The sequence below is a fragment of the Vitis riparia genome, chromosome 12, assembly GCF_004353265.1.
Source record: "Vitis riparia cultivar Riparia Gloire de Montpellier isolate 1030 chromosome 12, EGFV_Vit.rip_1.0, whole genome shotgun sequence".
NCBI classification, from domain to species: Eukaryota; Viridiplantae; Streptophyta; class Magnoliopsida; order Vitales; family Vitaceae; genus Vitis; species Vitis riparia.
The window spans coordinates 4,954,779-4,975,787 of record NC_048442.1 but is presented as its reverse complement, the minus strand read 5'-3'; the positions used below and the strand labels follow the sequence as shown (position 1 = coordinate 4,975,787).

Sequence of the window (21,009 nt, the reverse complement as noted above, 5' to 3'; positions counted from 1 at the left end):
GAGCATATGTAAGGTAACATATAGTTGAATAGTTTAAGAGTGTGTTTAATATAGAAATAAAGTATAAGATATGATTTTTGTCCTCATCACCATACAATTTATGACATCAATCACATTATATGAAGATGATATTAGATATGTTACAAATATTTAAAAAGGTTATATTAAATATGATAAAGTCAAACATATTTCATCTAAATTCTTTTACATACATGCATAAGCCCATATGAACAATGAGATTGATATTTAGTAGCTATAGTCAAACTACAATTTAGTAGAATTGTTAATAAAAGTATTACCTACCACAACATTTAAGAAACTTATATATAATGCTACAAAATAAAGCTAGAGATTGGACACCAAATTATGATGCATAATACCCTACCTACTTATCATGAATTGTTGTTAAGGGATCATGGAGGAGAAAAAGAGTATAATACAAATGAAGGATTCAAAGGAACAAATGTTCTAAGGGTGAGCATATATAAAAGCCACCCTTTGGAGTGAAAAGAGAGACATTGCTCTAAAGTTGTTAGGCTAATGAGGTTGCCAAACTCATTAATGGAGCTCAAGATATCTATAGGTAACTTCTTCAAACCCATCTCTTGTTTTAACTATACATTGTTATCAAACCCCATCCTAATTCCAATGGTAAACAAATAAAGCAATAAAACCTTTTATAGAACTATTAGACAATGATCCTAATTCCAATGGTAAACAAATAAAGCAATAAATAGGTAAAATTTAGTATTGAAATATTTAGCTCAACTGTAGTTTTCAAAGCCTTAACCTGATGTTAACATGACATAAAGTTAATGAGTCCCCATTGACATTGTCTGAATCTAGCATTATAATTCCCCATTGACCCAAGATCCTTGTATCACCCATATTTGAACTCAAAACCTAATGATGGAGTAGAAATTGAGGAGAAGGATGTTACTTTTCAAAAATACCCATGATTGTCAAATTAAAAAATTAACTTGCTACTCTCACCTCTCTCATTCTCTATCACTCTCTTTCTCTATCTTTATTTAGCTCCTCTATTTTTAAAAAAATTTAGAACTTTTTTATTTCATATTTAACCAATTTATAAAATAAAGATTCTTGTTGTTAAATAATTTTATTGCAAAATTTATCTTTTAAAATTAAATTTAAATAATGTTATAGTGAAATTTATCTTTTTAAATTATATTTTTTATCCTTATTTATTTCATGTAGTAAACAAATATTTTAAATAAAAAAAAATCTATTTCAACTTATTTATGAGAATTACATTAAATCAAAATGCATTTTTAATTTATGGATATTGAAATTGATTTTTCTTAAATTTTATTTATTTAATAATAAATTTAGAATTCAAAATAAAACCAACTTCCCTAGTTCATAAGAAATAATTTTTTATTAAATGGTTGATAAAAAATTAAAAACTATTATTATATATTTTTATAACCATTCGTTTCTATCATCCTATGCCTTGGAAAATTAGTTATTTGTAAAAAAAGATAAAATAATAACTTCTTTTATTAGAAAGAAATTTTCTAATTCATTTTTATAATGGTAAAAAAGATTTTCTTAATTATTTCCAAATCCAACCAACGACTCTTTTGAGATTCTCTAGATTTTAAGAATTTTGATACATTCAACTATTAGAAAAAAAATTTCAAATTTTTTATAAAAATATATTTTTAAATTTAGGTAAATAAATTATAAATTAAGAAAGATATAATTAATAATTTAAATTCTTTAATGATGTAAAAAAAATTAATAATAGTTTTGAATTCAAAAAATTGATATAATTAATTGCTTATTAAATCAAAACATTTTAGAATATTATATTGGTAATTCATAGTAAATGCATATAACAAATGAAAAACTTTATTTATTTACATGTTAAAAAAGTTAAACTTTATTCATTATTCATTCTAAATAAAATATTATTAAAAATTATTATTATTTATTTTTGAGCGAGAAAATTAAGAAGATGTTAATATTCTTATATTTCTAACATAGACTAAAATAATAATTTTTTATAAAAAATATAATTTATGATTTTATTATAATTTATTTGTAATTACAAAACTATTTTCATTTTAAGATTTGAATTAAATTAAATTTAATCTATATTATATAAATTGAATTTGCAATGTTTTTACAAAACCAAAAAAAAAAAAAATTTTTTAAATGACTTATTCAAACAAGTTTTTCATTTTTCATTATTAAAAACTTGTCAAGTGTCGTTATTTTATAAAACACCAAGGTCTGTTTGACAACTATTTTTAATAATAGTATTCTGTTTTCCAAATAAAAAAAAATAGGCAAATATATTTTGACAACCAAAAAACTATTTTTTGTTTTCAGAGAATGTCTTTTATTTGTTTTCACTTGTTTTATAAAATATTTCAAATGATTAAAAATAAAGTACTAAATATAAAAATTATTTTTAAAACAAATTTAAAACATTTCAAGTTCCTAAAAAGACTTTTGTTCTACAAAACACCACAAAATAGTTTGCAAAAACTGTTTTTAAAAATTATATTTCAAAATTATTTTAAAAAATTACTAAATAAGATCTAAAAAACTGTTTTTTTTTTCTTTATCTTCAAAATAATTTTTAGAAACCAATTTAAGAAAACATTGGAAAATAGATATATGTTTTCCCAAACAAAAAAGTTAATGAAATAATTGATAAATGGGAAATTTGAAAATCTTTCAAGCAATTACACCATATACAATATACATTTTTCTAGTTATCTGCCAAATAAATTAAACATTCTTAATTTATTTTTATTTTTTGAAATATTTATGAATTTTCCTTTTGCTTTTTTTTTTTTTGTTTTTGTTTTTTTTCTTTGATAAAATTTAAACTATGTTTCTAGGAGAGAAAAAAATGTTACAGTCACATAAAATATAAGTTGAGAGACTTGTAAAACACTTTCATCGGATTAAAATATCATCTTCTTTGACCTAAAACGTACCTGTCCCAAGCCTTAAACCAACTCGACTCTGTCTTGGCTGGTTTCAACTCATAATATTTCAATCCTTTAGTCACCTGGATGTACAGAGAATCTAGGATACTGCTTCTTGATCCTAATACATGTCAAATGTTTCATTATTCGATTCTTTTTCAATTGGGTCAGTTGGATTTTGAAACCTTATCGGACATTACTTCTCCCCAGGGCCTAATTCATTCTCTAGGTACTCTCTTAAAAGCCAGAGATGCCAAATATTCATGCCTTCGAATACATACAATGCTTGCATACTGTAACCAAAATGCCTAGAACTGCAAAATTGGTATTACTTTCATGGTTTCCAAACAAATGGGGGAAAATAAGTGAAAAATTGGCAACCAAAGTAGACTTTTCAAGCTTTATTCTGTCCAACAGGCACAATGCTCTGCTTGTTTGGACATGGATAGAGCTCAAAGTTGCATCCAATCTGAATTAGCTCTGTTCAAGCTTTGCTTACGAACTTCTAAAACCTCTAAGATTGCATTATAGACCCCTGAACCAGCAATCTAATACCCCCTTTCTTCCAGGAAACTGTTTACTAGCCTAATCAAATCAGGTTGTTCATTGAGCTTCCTGGCTAGATGATCAAACTCATTGGCCTTTTTCTTCATCTGGAAAATGTAAACCCCCTAACAGCATATTGAAACGGTTATCATGATTTGTTGTGATGCTTCAGCACATAGCAGCATCAAAAGGGCATGAAGATTGTGTAATGGTACTTCTCAAACATGCGTGCAATGTACATGTCCGAGGTAAATAGGATTGTTATATATCTTAATTTTTTTGAAGTCTATGAAAATATGATCCAATCCTCAACTTCATTTCTTGATTCCATCTGATCATTATCATAACACCATACATGGCAGATATAAATGGCAACACTGCATTATGGGATGCTGTATCTGCAAAACACAATTCTATATTCTGGATCCTATATCACTGTGCTTCCCTTTCAGATCCCTACACTTCTGGTGATCTTTTGTGCACTGCTGCAAAGAGAAATGACCTAACAGCGATGAAGGAGCTCCTGAAACAAGGTTTAAACATAGACTCGAAGAATCGCCAAGGGTTAACAGCAATCCAGATTGTCATGGCAGAAGACCACACAGATATGGTAAAGCTACTTGTAATGAATGGCGCAGATGTTATCCATGCCAATACCTATGAGTTCTCTTCAGAAACTCTGAATGAAATGCTGCAAAAGCGAGAGATGGGACACCGAATTATGGTGCCTGATACCTTGCCTACTGATCATGAAACGTTGTTGAGGGACCAAGGAGGAGAAAAGGAGTTTAATACTAATGGAGGATTCAAAGGAACAAATGTTCCAAGGGTGAGCATATATAGAGGCCATCCTCTGCAGAGAAAAGAGAGCTGCTGCACTGAAGCTGGCCGGCTGATTAGGTTGCCAAACTCATTAATGGAGCTCAAGGTCATTGCAGGTACACTTCTTCAAACCCCATGTCTTGTTTAATTCTCTAATAACTACGCATTGTTATCAGTATCCAACTAGAACTCCTAACCCATCCTAAGTTCAATAGTAAACAATGAAGTAACACCACCTATAGACTATTAGACAATGATCCATAGAGGTAAAAGTATTGAACTATTTTCCTCAACTGCGATTTTCTGTGCCTTTACTGACTAAACTCAAATTTGCCGCACTGAATTTTAACATGCCATAAAGCCACTGAGTCCCCATTGACATTGTAGTATTCAAAAAACTTTCGGAGGGGACGAGAATTGCCCCAAAGTATGGCATACTTAATTTTGTTTTAGAACTCATTTCAATAGAGAGGATGACTTTGGAATGATTTCAACAGGTGAGAAGCTTGGATTTGATGCAAGAAATGCAATGGTAACGAACGAAGAAGGAGCAGAAATCGACTCCATTGAAGTTATTAGAGACAATGATAAGCTTTTCCTAGTTGAAGATCCAAACTCCCTGATGTAAATCACAACCTTCTATCTAATTGGGATAAAAAAATGACTCTCAATCTTGTCCCTCCTTTTGTGATTCCAATGCTGCATGGGTTTTTTTATTTTCTCTAACAGAGGAAAAGTGTGGATTTGATTCAAAAAAATACAATGGTAACAGGTAACAGGTAATGAAAGGTTGGAAATTGAATCCATTGAAGTGAATATTGTAAATAAAGGTAAGCAATTTTCAGGCCAAAGAGCCATAGGTCAAGCTCCAGAGACCAAATTGTTAAGATTCATAGGCCAAAAGTCATGGGGCGATTTATAAAACGCTCATAGGCCAAAAACACATAAAGCCTCGTTAGGCAAATCTCTCCTGGGCACATAGCAGCCAGGGATCATCAAAATTTTCTTGTTTATGCAGATTTAAATACTCAAAAAACAGAAAAAAGGATAACAACGAAAGAACCCTACACGAGCTTTAGTAAGAATTAATGTCTTATCTACGTCCTCGGGCAATGATGATTAAACCACTAACCTTCAAATCAGAAAATAATCGAATCAAATAGGAGGCTCTTAATTGAAAAAAAATACTTTTTGCACACAAAAATTGGCCAAAGTCGCTAAGATTGGCTAAAACTATAAAAATTGACTAAAACGAATCTAAATACCTTAGTCAAAGGTGTTTAAATTTGCAAGATATTGACTAAGTCCAAATAGTAAAAAGAAGGTACATCACCTTCTACTATTGGAAGTACATATGCCATATTATCATTAAATTGAGCAAGCATGCAAATCTCTCTTCTTGGTCTACTAATTGTGGTTGAATTTTGCTATTATTGAAGTGTTTTATTTGAAGGATCTTCTTCATCTTTGATACTTTCATTTGTCATTTGAATGTCATCATTTGTCTCATTAACATTTGTTGGATTGATTATTGTCTTCAGCTCCACCTATTCTTGATTACTCACAGTCTCCTCAATTTGAGAACAATTTTCTTTTCTTACATGTTTCAATAGAGCATATTCATCAAAAGTCATATCCCCATTCAAAATTATTTCTTTGAATCTAGACACCAAAGATGATATCCTTTCACACCTATACTAAGTCCCATGAATAATGGTCTCCTTGGCTCTTGGATCTATTTTAGATTACTTCACTTGAAAAAAACAATGGAACAAAAAAAGTACAAGGAATATTAATCATTTGCAGGCTTTCCAGACCATACTTCAATAGGAGTACTTTTACCCTTAATTATAGTAGATGGTATATCATTGAAGGGAGGACACGCATAAACAACTACCTCATCCTATATTTTTTTTGCTCAATCCAACATTTGACAACATACATTTTCTTGCTCTTCAACCCATTCTATTGTGGTGTATCTCTAATTGTGAAATGTCAAACAATGCCCTCAACTTAACATACTTGGAAAAATGGATCACTTCTGTATTCACCACCATTATCTAACAAAAAGTTTACCTTACATAACTTTCAAAATCTCATCTTTCATAGTAACAATGAACCCCATGGATTCTAATACTCCTAATGAGATGAGCCATATCTTCATACTAAGAACATATTGAATGTCTATCAAAGTTTTAGTTAATCCATCATTAGTTTTCAATCATATTGTACCTACTCCTATTGTCTTACAAGCATTATTATTGTCCATGTAAACAACTCCACCTTATAGTTCTTCAAAGCTTGAAAACCAATCCTTGTAGGGACATATGTGATATGAGAATTTAGTGTCCAAAATCCATTGATTTGAGTTACTAACCAAGGATAAGCCAACCTAAGCATATGACTCATCTTCTCCAAACATGGCCACACAAGCATTAAAGATTGTCTTGTCTTTATTCTTCTTTTGTAGATTAGGACAATCCTTCTTCTAGTGATATTTTTTGTGACAAAAGGAACATTCATCTTTTATAGATTTGCATTTAGATTGAGAATTATCTTCTTTTCTAGGTTTATGACTTTGAGATTGGTCATTCATTGTTAATGCTTTTGTTAATATATCTCTATGAACTTTTTGGTCCTTTTTTTTTTTTTTGTATTTAAAGCTTAGTAAAGTAGTATATACAACATCAAAGGTTACCTTATATATCCTTATCATAAAGTAAGGTGGTGGTGAGATGTCCATAATCACCAAGAAGAGAATTCAATAACCATAAGGCCCTATTCTCATCTAAATCCAACAAAACTGCTACAATTTTATCAAATGCATGTATATGATCATTCATAGACATACCTTGTTGATATTGGGTGTGAATTATTTTTTTCTTCAAATAGACTCAATTTTCCAAACTCTTTATCATATACTTGTCCTTTAATATCTTCCTCGCCCCGATTCTACCACAATTCACTTCTAGCTCCTGTTCCAACTCATTCCTGTGTTTTCCCTCCCAAACAACTCCATCTCCATAGCAATAAATGGTGACAATGACTTCAGCACAATTGGGACCTTCTCATCCACACCCACATCCACTATTGTTTCTTCCCTACAAAGTACGCCCTCTATACTTGATTCTTCCCATTCACCCTCTCTCTTGCCTTCCAATCCACCCCAACCTTCACCTAGTCCTCTCTCCCTCTACTCTAATCCTATGCAAAGCCATGCACCTGTTCCATCACCTTTGGCACTTATAACCCACCCCATGAAAACAAGGTTTAAAAACAATATTTTCAAACCCAGTCCCAAATATGCTCTCCTCAATACACCTTCACCAAACCTACCCATTGAACCCACTAGTGTTACCCAAGCCCTAAAATCACCTAAATGGCACAAAGCAATGTCTGAAGAGTTCACTACTCTTATCAAGAATGGTACTTGGGAACTTGTTCCTCGACATACGTTACAAAACCTTAGTGGCTGCAAATGGATATTTTGAATCAAGTGCTACCTTGATGGCTCAATTGATCGCTACAAAGCTCGCTTTGTGGCAAAAGATTTTCATCTACAGGCGAGCATTGATTACCACAAGACTTTTAGCCTGGTGATTAAACCCACTACAGTAGTTTACTTCTTAGTTTTTCCGTTCAACATGGTTAGTCACTTCGCCAACTTGACGTCAACAACACCTTTGTTCATGGACACCTCAATGAGGATGTTTTTATGAGTCAACCGCCTGGGTTGATTGATCCCAACCAACCATCACATGTATGTCATCTTAAAAAGGCGTTTTACGAACTCAAACAAGCACCTTGTGCTTGGTACCATGAATTGGGACAATTCCTTCTCTTTAATGGATTTGTCAATTCTAGCTCCAACACTTCTTTATTTCTTTTACAACAAAAACATCCCATTATTTTTGTGTTGGTCTATGTAGACGATCTTATCATTATAGGTTGCAACCCTACCATTGTTCAACGAGTTGTTACTCAATTAAGGTCTAAGTTCTCCATTAAAGATCTTGGTACTCTTTCTTACTTTCTTGGCATTGAGGTTCTTCCAACACTTATAGGAGCCTTTTTCTCTCAACACAAGTATATCCAATATCTTCTTACTATAGCCAAAATAGACAATACCGATGATATGTCAACACCAATGTCTCCAAGTGCTTAACAACACTTCTCTAATTGATGCTACTAAGTATTGGTCCATTGTCGGTGCCTTTCAGTATCTCACTTTTACTCAACCAAATATCTCTTTCACTGTCAATAAGTTGTCTCAATTTATGTATTGTACAACAATTAGTCATTGGTTTGTGGTCAAATGACTTCTACGTTATTTTTGGGGCACAATCACTCATGATCTTCATCTTCACAAGAACTCTCCAATGTCGATTGGGTTGGTAACACAGATGACTGAACATCCACCAGTGCATATCTCATCTTCCTTGGGTCCAATGCTATTTCCTAGAGCTCCAAGAAGCAACTTCTGTTGCTAGGTCCTCATTAGAGGCTGAATATAGGGCGATTGCATCTACAACAATTGAACCTACCTAGATCTAATCACTTCTCATTGAACTTGGCATCACTATCAATGCTCCACCAACCATATATTGCGACAATGTTGGCACCACCTATCTTTGTGCAAATCTGGTCTTCATTCTCGCATGAAACATATTGAAATCAATTTCCACTTTTTTCACGATAAAGCTCAACAAGGTCAACTCCACATCTCCTATATCGACTCTAATGATCAACTAGTAGATGCTCTGACCAAACCTTTATCTTGACAACTATGGTAAGATTTACGCATCAAGATTGGTGTTATCTATGGAAACTCCATCTTGAGTGGAGAGAATGAGGAAAGTCAATTTCAATCAAATACAAAAATTATAGGATTATAATTAGTGTATATATCCTTTATTTTAGTTAGGCTCCTTTTCTTATTTTTGATAGTATATATATCATTTACTTTAACTAGTTTCTTTCTCTTAATGTTGGTATTATATATATCCTTTATTTTAGTTAGTTTCCCATTTTTATTTTAGGTAGTTTTAATTTGACCATATACTAGGACAGGTATATATTGTGCAGAAACTTCATCAACGAAAGTAAGGACTATTTCATAATTTCTTCCACTTCCTGTATTTGAAATATGAACAAATAATTAAACCACAAAGAATATAAATTCTCCTAGTCTAAATATCCTTAATTTTTTGAAAAACTATACACGATATTAATGCTTAAAGAAGGGGATGGGCTATCAAAGTTTTTCTTTTTTAATCTTTTAAGTAAATTTCAAAATGAGAAATTATATACACAATCCTTGGAAAAATAATTGCTCATATGATAAAATAAATAAATAATTTAATATATTTAATTATTAAAATCTAATTATTAATAAATAAATAATTTAATAATGGTTCCAAAGTACCCTTTCAAGCGATACCTTGCTCTTGAGCTGTCTAAGTGATTCCATACTAGTTAATCCTCATAAGATCTACAATTGAAAGAAGATTAATATTTGTGTACTATTTTGACTCGAATAAATACAAAAGAAACTAGGATTGAAGTGCATCATAATGAATAAGTAAGATTATGAATCAAGGTGCACTCCAAAACACTCGACGACTGATGGATGATAATCAATATTAGGTTCTTGGAGAGTCAACATTATGCTTTTATGAAGATATTAATATCTATATTTTTATAGTATGTATTAACATAGCATATTTTTTGTATAAAAAAACATATAGTTTATGATTTTATTATAATACTAGCATTCATATTTTACTAAAAAAATGATTTATTTTTTAATTTATTTGTGATTCTAAATTCTATTTATAAAAAATTCAAGTGTCAACAAATTTTTACTATTTCAAGTTTTTAAATGTTTAAAAGTGATATTTAGATACATAATATAAATCTATATTTTCCGTACAAGAGGTTCTAGCTTTTATATAGAATTTATTACTTATTTCTATTTTTAAAAGCAAAAAAAATTCTTAAAGAATATTTTTAACTTAAGCACTATTAATAAAAGTGGTACGAACCAAAATACTTTAATTTGAATTACTCTCAACTTCTTAATTTATGTAAATTATAAGGGAAAAAACCAAAGTACTAAATAGATACATACCATACTTCAAATCTAAGAAGTTAACAATATAATGTGTTGAAAAAGTACATGTGCGTGTTGGAGTGCTTATGCATAAAATTGTAATTCTCATGGTAAAAAAATGATTCAAACTTTATGCACTTTATATTGTGTGTCCATGGGGCCCAAGCCCCTATATCTAAATGAAAATTCGGGTTTTTTTTTAACTTCTAAAGCTACTTTGAGAAAAAAAAATTTTAAAGATGGTAGTTACAAAACTATTGACAAATCGTTGACACTTTTTGCCACATCGAAGGTGTCTTTTCAATAGACATTTTCTATAATTTTCATATGAATGACACACGATAAAAAAATTAAATTTACATTGAAAATGTCTCTTTAAGAGACACTTTCCATAATTTTATAAAATTAAATTTATATTTAAGAGACACCTTTTTACAATTTTTTTAATCAGTCATATATATTAAAAAAATTGAATATATATTAAAAGTGTAGTTTAAAGAGACATCTTTCATAATTTCATAAAATCGAATTCATACTAAAAATGTCTCTTCAAAAAACACTTTTTCACATTTTTTTTTTTTTTGTTTATCAATCATACATATTAAAAAAAAATTGAATTTTTACTCCCATAATTCCACAAAATCAAATTTATATTAAAGGTGTCTCTTCCAAAATTTCATATTAGTCACATAGTGAAGAAAATGAATTTATACTAAATGACTTTTTAGGTGACACATTCCACAATTCGACAAAACTGAATTTATAATTAAGATGTCTTTTGAAAAGACATCTTCCATGATTTTCACACCGGCCGGTCACACAATAAAGAAAATTGGATTTATACTAAAGGTGTTTCTTCAAGAGATTAAAATTTGAAATTTTTGGATCTGCGAAGAAAATTTTAGGAATAGGGATCCAAAGGGACCAAAGAAATGGAACTTGGTTTCTATGCCAACAAAGTTATAATCAAAAGGTTTTGGAGAGATTAATTGATGTCAAATAAGTTATACACCTTTGATATCACATTTTAAGCTCACAGTAGCTCAATCTCCATCTACATATATATATATATATATATATATATATATATATATATATATACACCACTGGGGAGCACTTTATATGAACAGTGGAAGGTAGCATTAAGGGGCATTGAAGAAGGTTTTGAAATTGATAAGCTTTGATCTAATTAAGGTGATCAAATTGTGAAGGCTAGCTCTCTGTCCCTGGAAGACAGCAGCAAAGACATATACTTCGGCTAATCTACTTCATGGAACATTTTAATTACTCCACTTCTTTTTCATGACCTTTCATTGACTTGGACTAGTTCATCTCTTGCAGCCAATGCCTATCTCCTTATATTTGTCAAAATCAGCTTCTCTCGTCTAGCCGGCATTGTTGAAGATAAGCAACTTGGACTAATTCATCTGTTGCAGCCAATGCCTATCTCCTTATATTTGTCAAAATCAGCTTCTCTCGTCTAGCCGACATTGTTGAAGATAAGCAACTTGGACTAATTCATCTCTTGCTGCCAATGCCTTTCTCCTTATATTTGTCAAAATCAGCTTCTCTCGTCTAGCCGACATTGTTGAAGATAAGCAACTTGGACTAATTCATCTCTTGCTGCCAATGCCTTTCTCCACTTGCATGCACATTAAATTAGACATGACTTAATTACCAGGTCTGTTGAAGATAAGCAACTTGCCTTCGCTTAACAATTATTATATGCCTTTGCTTTCATATTCTTACCCCATAAGATTAAGATTAAGAGCATGTGGGCTGGTAAACAATGGTGACGTACAGGGTCTACCATGAAAATTTGGAATTCAAAGTTCCTTTTTGCTGCATCCAGAAGGAAAGGGAGGGAGAATTATCCTTTAGGAGTCTATTTGTTGATAATGGGTTAAAAGTCCTTAACAACTTGTATAATTGATAAGAAGGATGTAAAATATGGAAAGACCAAAATACCCATTAAAGTAGTCATCTTGGTTAACATATAAAATGGAAAGTGATTGTTGGAAAAATTTGTGGTCTGCTGTACCAAAATTAGATTTTTGACCATTGCATTTACATATTTAATCATGACCATTGATTTGAATTGGAAAACACTTGCTACTGGTTTTTTATTAGAGGATCGAATTTTAGAGGATACAAATTTAGTAATAATTAAGTAATGGGATTTTATATTATTAAAATATATAATTTATAACAAATAAAAATAATGTATTATCTAATTTTATCTTCCTTTTTATTTTTATATCAATATTATTTAAAAATATATAATAATAAGGGAGAATTGTGTTTTGAGGTAAGTTGAGACTGATAATTGACCATGATCCTCATATCACCTGTATATGAACTCAAAACCTAATGATGGAATAGAAATTGAGGAGAAGGATGTTACTTTCCAAAAATCCTCAAAATACCCTTGATTGTCAAATTAAAAAATTAACGTACTACTCTCACCTCCCTCTCATTCTCTCTCACTTTCTTTCTCTCTCTTTATTTAGCTCCCCTATTTTAAAAAAAATTTAGAACTTTTTTATTTCATATTTAACCAATTTATAAAACAAAAGATTCTTGTTGTTAAATAATTTTATTGCAAAATTTATCTTTTAAACAAATATTTTAAATAAAAAAAATCTACTTCAATTTATTTATGAGAATTACATTAAATCAAAATGCATTTTTAATTCATGGATATTGAAATTGATTTTTCTTAAATTTTATTTATTTAATATAATAAATTTAGAATTCAAAATAAAACCAACTTCCTTAATTCATAAGAAATAATTTTTTATTAAATGGTTGATAAAAAATTAAAAACCATTATTATATATTTTTATAACCATTGGTTTCGATCATCCTTTGCCTTGGAAAATTAGTTATTTGTAAAAAAAAGATAAAATAATAACTTATTTTATTAGAAAGAAATTTTATAATTCATTTTTATAATGGTAAAAAAGATTTTCTTAATTATTTCTGAACCCAACCAACAACTCTGCTGAGATTCTCTAGATTTTAAGAATTTTGATACATTCAACTATTAGAAAAAGAATTTCAAAATTTTTATAAAAATATATTTTTTAAATTTAGGTAAATAAATTATAAATTAAGAAAGATATAATTAATAATTTAAATTCTTTAATGATTTAAAAAGATATTAATAATAGTTTTGAATTCAAAAAATGGATATAATTAATTTTTATTAAATCAAAATATTTTAGAATATTATATTAGTAATTCATTACTAAATGCATATAGCAAATGAAAGCCTTTACTTATTTACATGTTAAAAAAGTTGAACTTTATCCATTATTCATTCTAAATAAAATATTATTAAAAATTATTATTATTTATTTTTAAGCAAGACAATTAAGAAGATGTTAATATTCTTAAATTTCTAAAATAGACTAAAATAATAATTTTTTTTATAAAAAATATAATTTATGATTTTATTATAATTTATTTGTAATTATAAAACTATTTTCATTTTAAGATTTGAATTAAATTAAATTTAATCTATATTATATAAATTGAATTTGTAATGTTTTTACAAAACCAAAACAAAAAACATATTTTTAAAAATAACTTATTCAAACAAGTTTTTCATTTTTCATTTTTAAAAACTTGTCAAGCATAGTTGTTTTATAAAACATTAGGGGTTTGATTGACAACTATTTTTAAGAATAGTATTCTGTTTTCCAAAACAAAACAAAAAAATCAAAAAAATATATTTTGACTACCAAAAAACTATTTTTTGCTTTTAGAGAATGTCTTTTAGTTGTTTTCACTTGTTTTATAAAATATGTCGCATGATTAAAAATAAATCACTAAATATAAAAATGATTTTTAAAACACATTTAAAACATGTCAAGTTCCTAAAAAGACTTTTGTTCTACAAAACATTATAGAACAATTTGCAAAAACTGTTCTTAAAAATTATTTTTCAGAACTATTTTAAAAAATTACTAAATATGACTAAAAAACAATGTTTTTTTTCTTTATCTTCAAAATAATTTTTAGAAACCAATTTAAGACCAAACAAATATGGGTGAAGTAATGAAATGAGAAATTTGATCTTTCAGCATTTTTCTTTTTCCATAAGATCAAGTAGAAACTTTTATCAGAACTTGGATACACAAGTTGAAAATGACCTTGACTTTATAAAATTATTACTGAAATAATTAAAACCTTTATAAAAATTACAATATACATTTTTCTAGTTGTATGCCAAATAGATTTAACATTCTTAATTTTTTTTTTTTTGAAATATTTATGAATTTTCCTTTTGTTTTTTTTTTTCTTTGATAAAATTTAAACTATGTTTCTAGGAGAGAAAAAAAAATGTTAAAGTTACATAAAATATAAGTTGAGACACTTGTAAAACACTTTCATCGGATTAAAATATCATCTTCTTTGACCTCCAAAACGTACCTGTCTCAAGCCTTAATCCAATTCTTCATTTTTTTTCCTTTATTTTTAAAAATGGGACAAACCAATCAGGGTGAATGATAGGTTGCTCACCATTGCATCAGCAGGCGTCGTACCAGTCACCATTGCCAGCCTGGCCCTGACAATGGTGATAAGGGTTTGGAGAAGTGGATGGATGGGTAGAAAAGGAGGGTATTATGGGTATTAGACTTATAAATTTTATTTATTTATTTATTTAAAAAAAAATAGGTGGATGGTTACAGAATTTGTGTGGTCGCAATTAAAACTAGGACCCACCATCATTTCATTTTCTCCATACCTTGGAGAAGGGTGCTGCCCTTAATCTTGGAAAATAATTGCTCATATGATAAAATTTTTATTTTGACTAATTAATTTAATAATAAAAAAAATATTTCAAGTTTTATAAAATTATTTTTCCTACTAAACAAAGTTGATGAATGTATAGAAATGAGTATGATGTTTATAATCAATTTTCATAGATTATTCAGGGGGCCAATTGCCAACTAATTCTTCTAAATGTAAGTAAATTATATGTTTATTTTCTACCCTTTTTTTCTCCCTCTATTACTTTGTGGGTGGGTGGGTGGGTGGGTGGTCACTGGTTTGTAAACAAAGTCTGCACCTGGGGTCAACCATCTTCTCCAATAATTCATTCTAGCATTGGAATCCATACTTGCTTTTGGCCAAACCAGAACTGAGCCAGCTTCGCTACCAAGAAATTATTGCATTTTCTCAATACAAACCAATCTTTTCCACTTTGGTGGTTTGATTTTGGATCGCTTACCTTCATTTTTCCTTGATTCATCGCTCACTTTTCTCTACAAACCAACAGACATGGCTGGGGCTTTAGTTGGGGGAGCTTTCCTCTCGGCTTCTCTTCAAGTTCTATTTGACAGGTTGGCTTCTCGCGAGGTCGTGAGCTTCCTTCGGGGGCAGAAGCTCAGTGATGCGCTCCTGAAGAAGTTGGAAAGGAAGTTGCTGGTCGTCCATGCAGTGCTCAACGATGCTGAGGTCAAACAATTTACAGATCCATATGTGAAGAAGTGGCTGGTCTTGCTTAAAGAGGCTGTGTATGATGCGGAGGACATATTGGATGAGATCGCCACAGAGGCTTTGCGACACAAGATGGAAGCTGCGGAGTCCCAAACCAGCACAAGTCAGGTGGGTAACATCATGGACATGTCTACCTGGGTTCATGCCCCATTTGACAGTCAGAGCATAGAGTCGAGGGTGGAGGAGATCATTGATAGACTTGAAGATATGGCACGAGACAGAGCCGTCCTTGGGTTGAAAGAAGGTGTTGGCGAGAAACTGTCAAAAAGGTGGCCTTCTACTTCTGTGATGGATGAATCTCTTGTCTATGGCAGGGATGATGAAAAACAGAAGATGATTGAACAGGTGTTGTCTGATAATGCAAGGAGGGATGAGATAGGTGTGATTTCCATAGTGGGCATGGGCGGCCTTGGCAAGACCACACTTGCTCAGCTTCTATATAATGACCCAAGGGTGATGGAACACTTCGATTTGAAGGCATGGGTTTGTGTTTCCGAAGAATTTGATCCTATTAGAGTTACAAAAGCAATTTGGAGGAGATTACTTCATCCACTTTCGAGACAAATAACCTAAATCAGCTTCAAGTTAAACTGAAAGAGAGAATTAATAAGAAGAAATTTCTACTTGTCTTGGATGATGTTTGGAACGAGGACTCTAGTAACTGGGCTATGCTACAAACTCCACTCAAAGGCGGGGCAAAGGGAAGCAAGATTGTTGTAACGACCCGCAGCACCGATGTTGCAGCAGTTATGCGCGCTGTTTATTCTCATCGTCTTGGTGAACTATCCTCTGAAGATTCCTGGTCTGTGTTTAGAAAACACGCATTTGAAAATGGAGACTCGAGTGCATATCCACAACTAGAAGCAATTGGTAAGAAGATTGTGGACAAGTGCCAAGGTTTGCCACTAGCTGTAATAGCAGTGGGGGGCCTTTTACATTCTCAGGTTGAAGCGAGGAAATGGGATGATATACTAAACAGCCAAATATGGGATTTGTCCACTGATACAGTTCTTCCTGCATTGAGATTGAGTTACAATTATCTGCCTTCACATCTAAAGCAATGTTTTGCCTATTGCTCAATTTTTCCCAAGGACTACGTATTGGAGAAAGAGAAGCTAATTTTGTTATGGATGGCTGAGGGTCTTTTACAAGAATCAAAAGGCAAGAGAAGAATGGAAGAGGTAGGTGACTTGTACTTTCACGAGCTTTTATCGAAGTCATTTTTTCAAAATTCAGTTAGGAAAAAGGAGACACACTTTATAATGCATGACCTTATTCATGATTTGGCTCAACTGGTGTCTGGAGAATTTTCTGTCAGTTTGGAGGATGGTCGGGTATGCCAAATCTCAGAAAAGACTCGTCATTTATCATATTTTCCGATAGCATATAATACCTTTGATAGATATGGAACACTTTCTGAATTTAAGTGTTTGCGAACATTTTTACCATTGGAGGTTTACAGGTTTGGCTACTTAAGTAATAGAGTTCTACACAATCTATTGTCGGAAATTAGGTGCTTGCGGGTGTTGTGTTTGCGTAACTATATGATTGTTAATTTGCCCCATTCAATTGGCAAGTTACAACATTTGCGCTACTTGGATCTCTCTAATACTTCGATTGAAAAATTGCCTACATCAATATGTACTTTGTACAATTTACAAACATTGATATTGTCAAGGTGTCAGAGACTGAAGGAATTGCCTTCAAGAATCGAAAATTTGATTAATTTGCGTTATCTTGACATTGATGATACCCTACTATTAGAGATGCCAAGTCATATTGGCCATTTAAAATGTTTGCAAAACTTGAGTTATTTCATTGTGGGGCAAAAGAGCGGGTCGGGGATTGGAGAATTGAAGGAACTTTCAGATATAAAGGGAACACTTAAAATTTTCGAGTTGCCAAATGTGAAATGTGGCAGGGATGCAAGAGAAGCCAATTTGAAGGACAAGATGTACATGGAGGAGTTAGTGTTAAATTGGGATTGGGAAGGAGGTGATATCATACAAGATGGAGACATAATTGATAATCTTCGGCCACATACAAACCTGAAGAGACTCTCTATTAATTGTTTTGGTGGTTCGAGATTTCCGACATGGGTAGCAAATCCTTTATTCTCTAATCTCCAGACCCTAGTGCTTTCGCAATGTAAAAATTGCTTATCATTGCCACCACTTGGGCAGCTGCCCTCTCTTGAACACTTACGGATCTCAGAAATGAATGGAATAGAGAGGGTGGGCAGTGAGTTTTATCATTATGGGAATGCTTCTTCCTCCATTGCAGTTATGCCTTCCTTCCCATCCTTACAAACTCTAACATTTGAGGCATGCACAATTGGGAGAAATGGTTGTGTTGTGGATGCAGACGTGGAGAATTCCCTCGTCTCCAGGAGCTTCATATGCTGCACTGTTCCAAACTCACTGGGAAATTACCACTAAACAGCTTCGATCCTTGAAGAAACTTGAAATTGATGAATGTCCGCAGCTGCTTGTGGCTTCACTCAGAGTTCCTGCAATCAGTGAATTGTGATGGGCGATCGGGGAAATTGCAGTTGAAAAGGCCAGCTAGTGGCTTCACTGCTCTTCAACCTCACTGTTAAAATTTCAAACATCTCTCAGTGGAAGCAACTACCAGTGGGAGTGCATAGCTCTCAATTACAGAATGTGATTCTGTGGAGACTCTAATAGAAGAGGAACCGCTCCAGAGCAAAACTTGTGTTCTCAAAGATTTGAAATCAGATATTGTTGTTTTCTAGATCCTTGCGCGAGTTGGTTTACCCACTAATGCATTGGAATCACTAGAAATCTCTCACTGTTCCAAGCTAGAGTTTCTCCTACCTGTGTTGTTGAGATGCCACCACCCTTTCCTCGAAAATATATACATCAGAGATAACACCTGTGATTCTCTTTCATTATCCTTCTCCTTAAGCATCTTCCCAAGATTGCGTTGTTTTGAAATCAGTAAGCTTCAGGGGCTTGAATTCCTCTATATCTCCATTTCAGAGGGGGATCCCACATCTCTTAATTATTTGAACATCTATGAGTGCCCTGATCTTGTATATATTGAATTGCCGGCTCTCGACTCAGCAAGGTATGAGATCTCCAGATGCTTGAAGCTCAAGTTATTGAAGCACACCCTCTCAACTTTGGAGAGTTTGAATTTAAGAGGTTGCCCAGAATTGTTGTTCCAGAGAGATGGTTTGCCCTCCAACCTACGTGAACTTTCATTTCATCCTGCACCTACTCACATCTCAGGTGGACTGGGGTTTGCAAAGACTGGCCTCTCTTACAGATTCAAATCATGGTGGATGCCAGACATGGTCATTCCCCTGGAGTGCTTATTGCCCTCCACAATTACCACTCTCAGAATTGAACGACTTCCAAACCTCAAGTCTCTGGACAGTAAGGGGCTTCAACAACTTACCTCTCTCTCAAACTTAGACATTGGCGACTGCCCTGAGTTCCAATCCTTTGGAGAAGAGGGGCTTCAACATCTCACCTCCCTCACAACATTATCCATTAGAAATTGTTCTGAGTTCCAATCCTTTGGAGAAGAGGGCTTCAACATCTCACCTCCCTCGTAACATTATCCATTAGCAATTGTTCTGAGTTCCAATCCTTTGGAGAAGAGGGGCTTCAACATCTCACCTCACTCAAAACATTATCCATTAGCTGCTGCCCTGGCTCAAATCTTTAACAGAAGCAGGTCTTCAACACCTTAGCTCACTTGAAAAATTGCAGATCTCCGACTGCCCGAAGCTCCAATACCTGACGAAAGAGAGACTGCCAAACTCCCTCTCTCTTCTGGCTGTTGACAAATGCTCTTTGCTGGAAGGTCGCTGCCAATTTGGGAAAGGCCAAGATTGGCAGTATGTAGCTCACATTCCACACATAATCATCAACCATGTGTTATACTGAAGATGGAAATATATCAATGTCAATCAGGTACTTGTTCCATACTCAAAATAACTTCCTTCAGAATAAAAAACGTTGTGGCAATTATTAAGTTTATGCTTCAAAATTTCTTATCATCTCTATTGTGCTTCCTTGCTCTCTATAAGGTTTGGTTGATTTGGCTATGGTCATAAAGGCATGGTGCCAAGCAGCTCTCAGGGTGTTCTAAGTGACTTGGTCTTCTTGAGCCTCAATCATGATTTATGGTTAGTGAAATATTTTAATTGCTTTGATCCTTTGTCATGATCTATTATGGATTTGTACTTGTAGAGACTTCATTTTCTACTTCCCGATGGTCCAACAGTGGAGACCTCACAAGTTTTTCTTAATCTTGACTGCATCATTTTGTAGGTTCTCGTTTGGCTAATACTTTCCAATAGTTAAAGCATTTGTGCAGTGATGTATAGTATGCTCTATGTCAATTTACAATAAAATTGTTATAAGGGATCTTCCAGATGGAAGGTGGGGTGAGGATGCCATTGTTTTAGTGCCTCGTTCATTGTTCTTATTGAATGCAGATTACCTTAATGGTACTGCCTGCTCAAATTTTACTGAGATTGCTCTGTTTTGGTTGGGCAGTCTGCACTTACTGGAGACAGTATTCACTATGGTTCTACTTGCAAGCAGGGAGAGATCACCTGAATGATAGTTGATACCACACCACCAATTGGCCACTGTCAAAAGGCAAGGATATGGGAATGCATCTTCTTTATTATGGCCACTGTCACAGTTCTTGTTTGGTGTTTCTTAGGTCTTGGCTATGATCAGAAATTTCCATGTACACTATGTACCACACCCCACTTTTCAGGACCAGGAGGTCCATTCAGGCTCTCATTGTTCATCTCAGCAGAGTCAGATGTTTGTTTGAAAAGAAAAATACCAAAGTTCAGGTGAAGGTCTATACATTTGAGATTCCCATGAAGAATGTTGTAATTCGATTTATTCGATTTTGAGAGCTTTTGTAGTTCTGTTTGCCATTTTGATGCTGGTACTATTTGAAGAGGGTGGTAGAATATAACTCCCTCATTCAACCTTCCAAATTTTGTACAGGAAAGATGATGTTGTATTGACCTTATTCACTTCTTCATGCAATGAAAATTCT

At 32.5% G+C, this 21,009-nt stretch overlaps 1 protein-coding gene and 1 pseudogene across 1 annotated transcript; both read left to right on the top strand.

The window, feature by feature from the left end:
- Positions 1 to 3,661: 3,661 nt before the first annotated feature.
- Positions 3,662 to 5,140, top strand: LOC117926679 (potassium channel AKT2/3-like). Its single transcript, XM_034845897.1, has 3 exons — positions 3,662 to 3,760; positions 3,875 to 4,450; positions 4,832 to 5,140. Exons 1-3 carry the CDS (start codon positions 3,676 to 3,678, stop codon positions 4,960 to 4,962), a joined length of 792 nt encoding a protein of 263 aa, XP_034701788.1. The 5' UTR covers positions 3,662 to 3,675; the 3' UTR covers positions 4,963 to 5,140.
- Positions 5,141 to 15,530: 10,390 nt separating this feature from the next.
- LOC117926678 lies at positions 15,531 to 20,751 on the top strand (annotated as a pseudogene).
- The last annotated feature ends 258 nt before the right edge of the window (positions 20,752 to 21,009 follow it).

Excerpts from the sequence above, each read along its gene's own strand:
- LOC117926679 (XM_034845897.1), top strand. The coding sequence starts at position 3,676 with ATGCTTCAGCACATAGCAGCATCAAAAGGGCATGAAGATTGTGTAATG. Across the intron at positions 3,761-3,874 it reads GTGCAATGTACATGTCCGAG|ATATAAATGGCAACACTGCA; the intron begins GTAAATAGGATT and ends CATACATGGCAG. Across the intron at positions 4,451-4,831 it reads GGAGCTCAAGGTCATTGCAG|GTGAGAAGCTTGGATTTGAT; the intron begins GTACACTTCTTC and ends TGATTTCAACAG.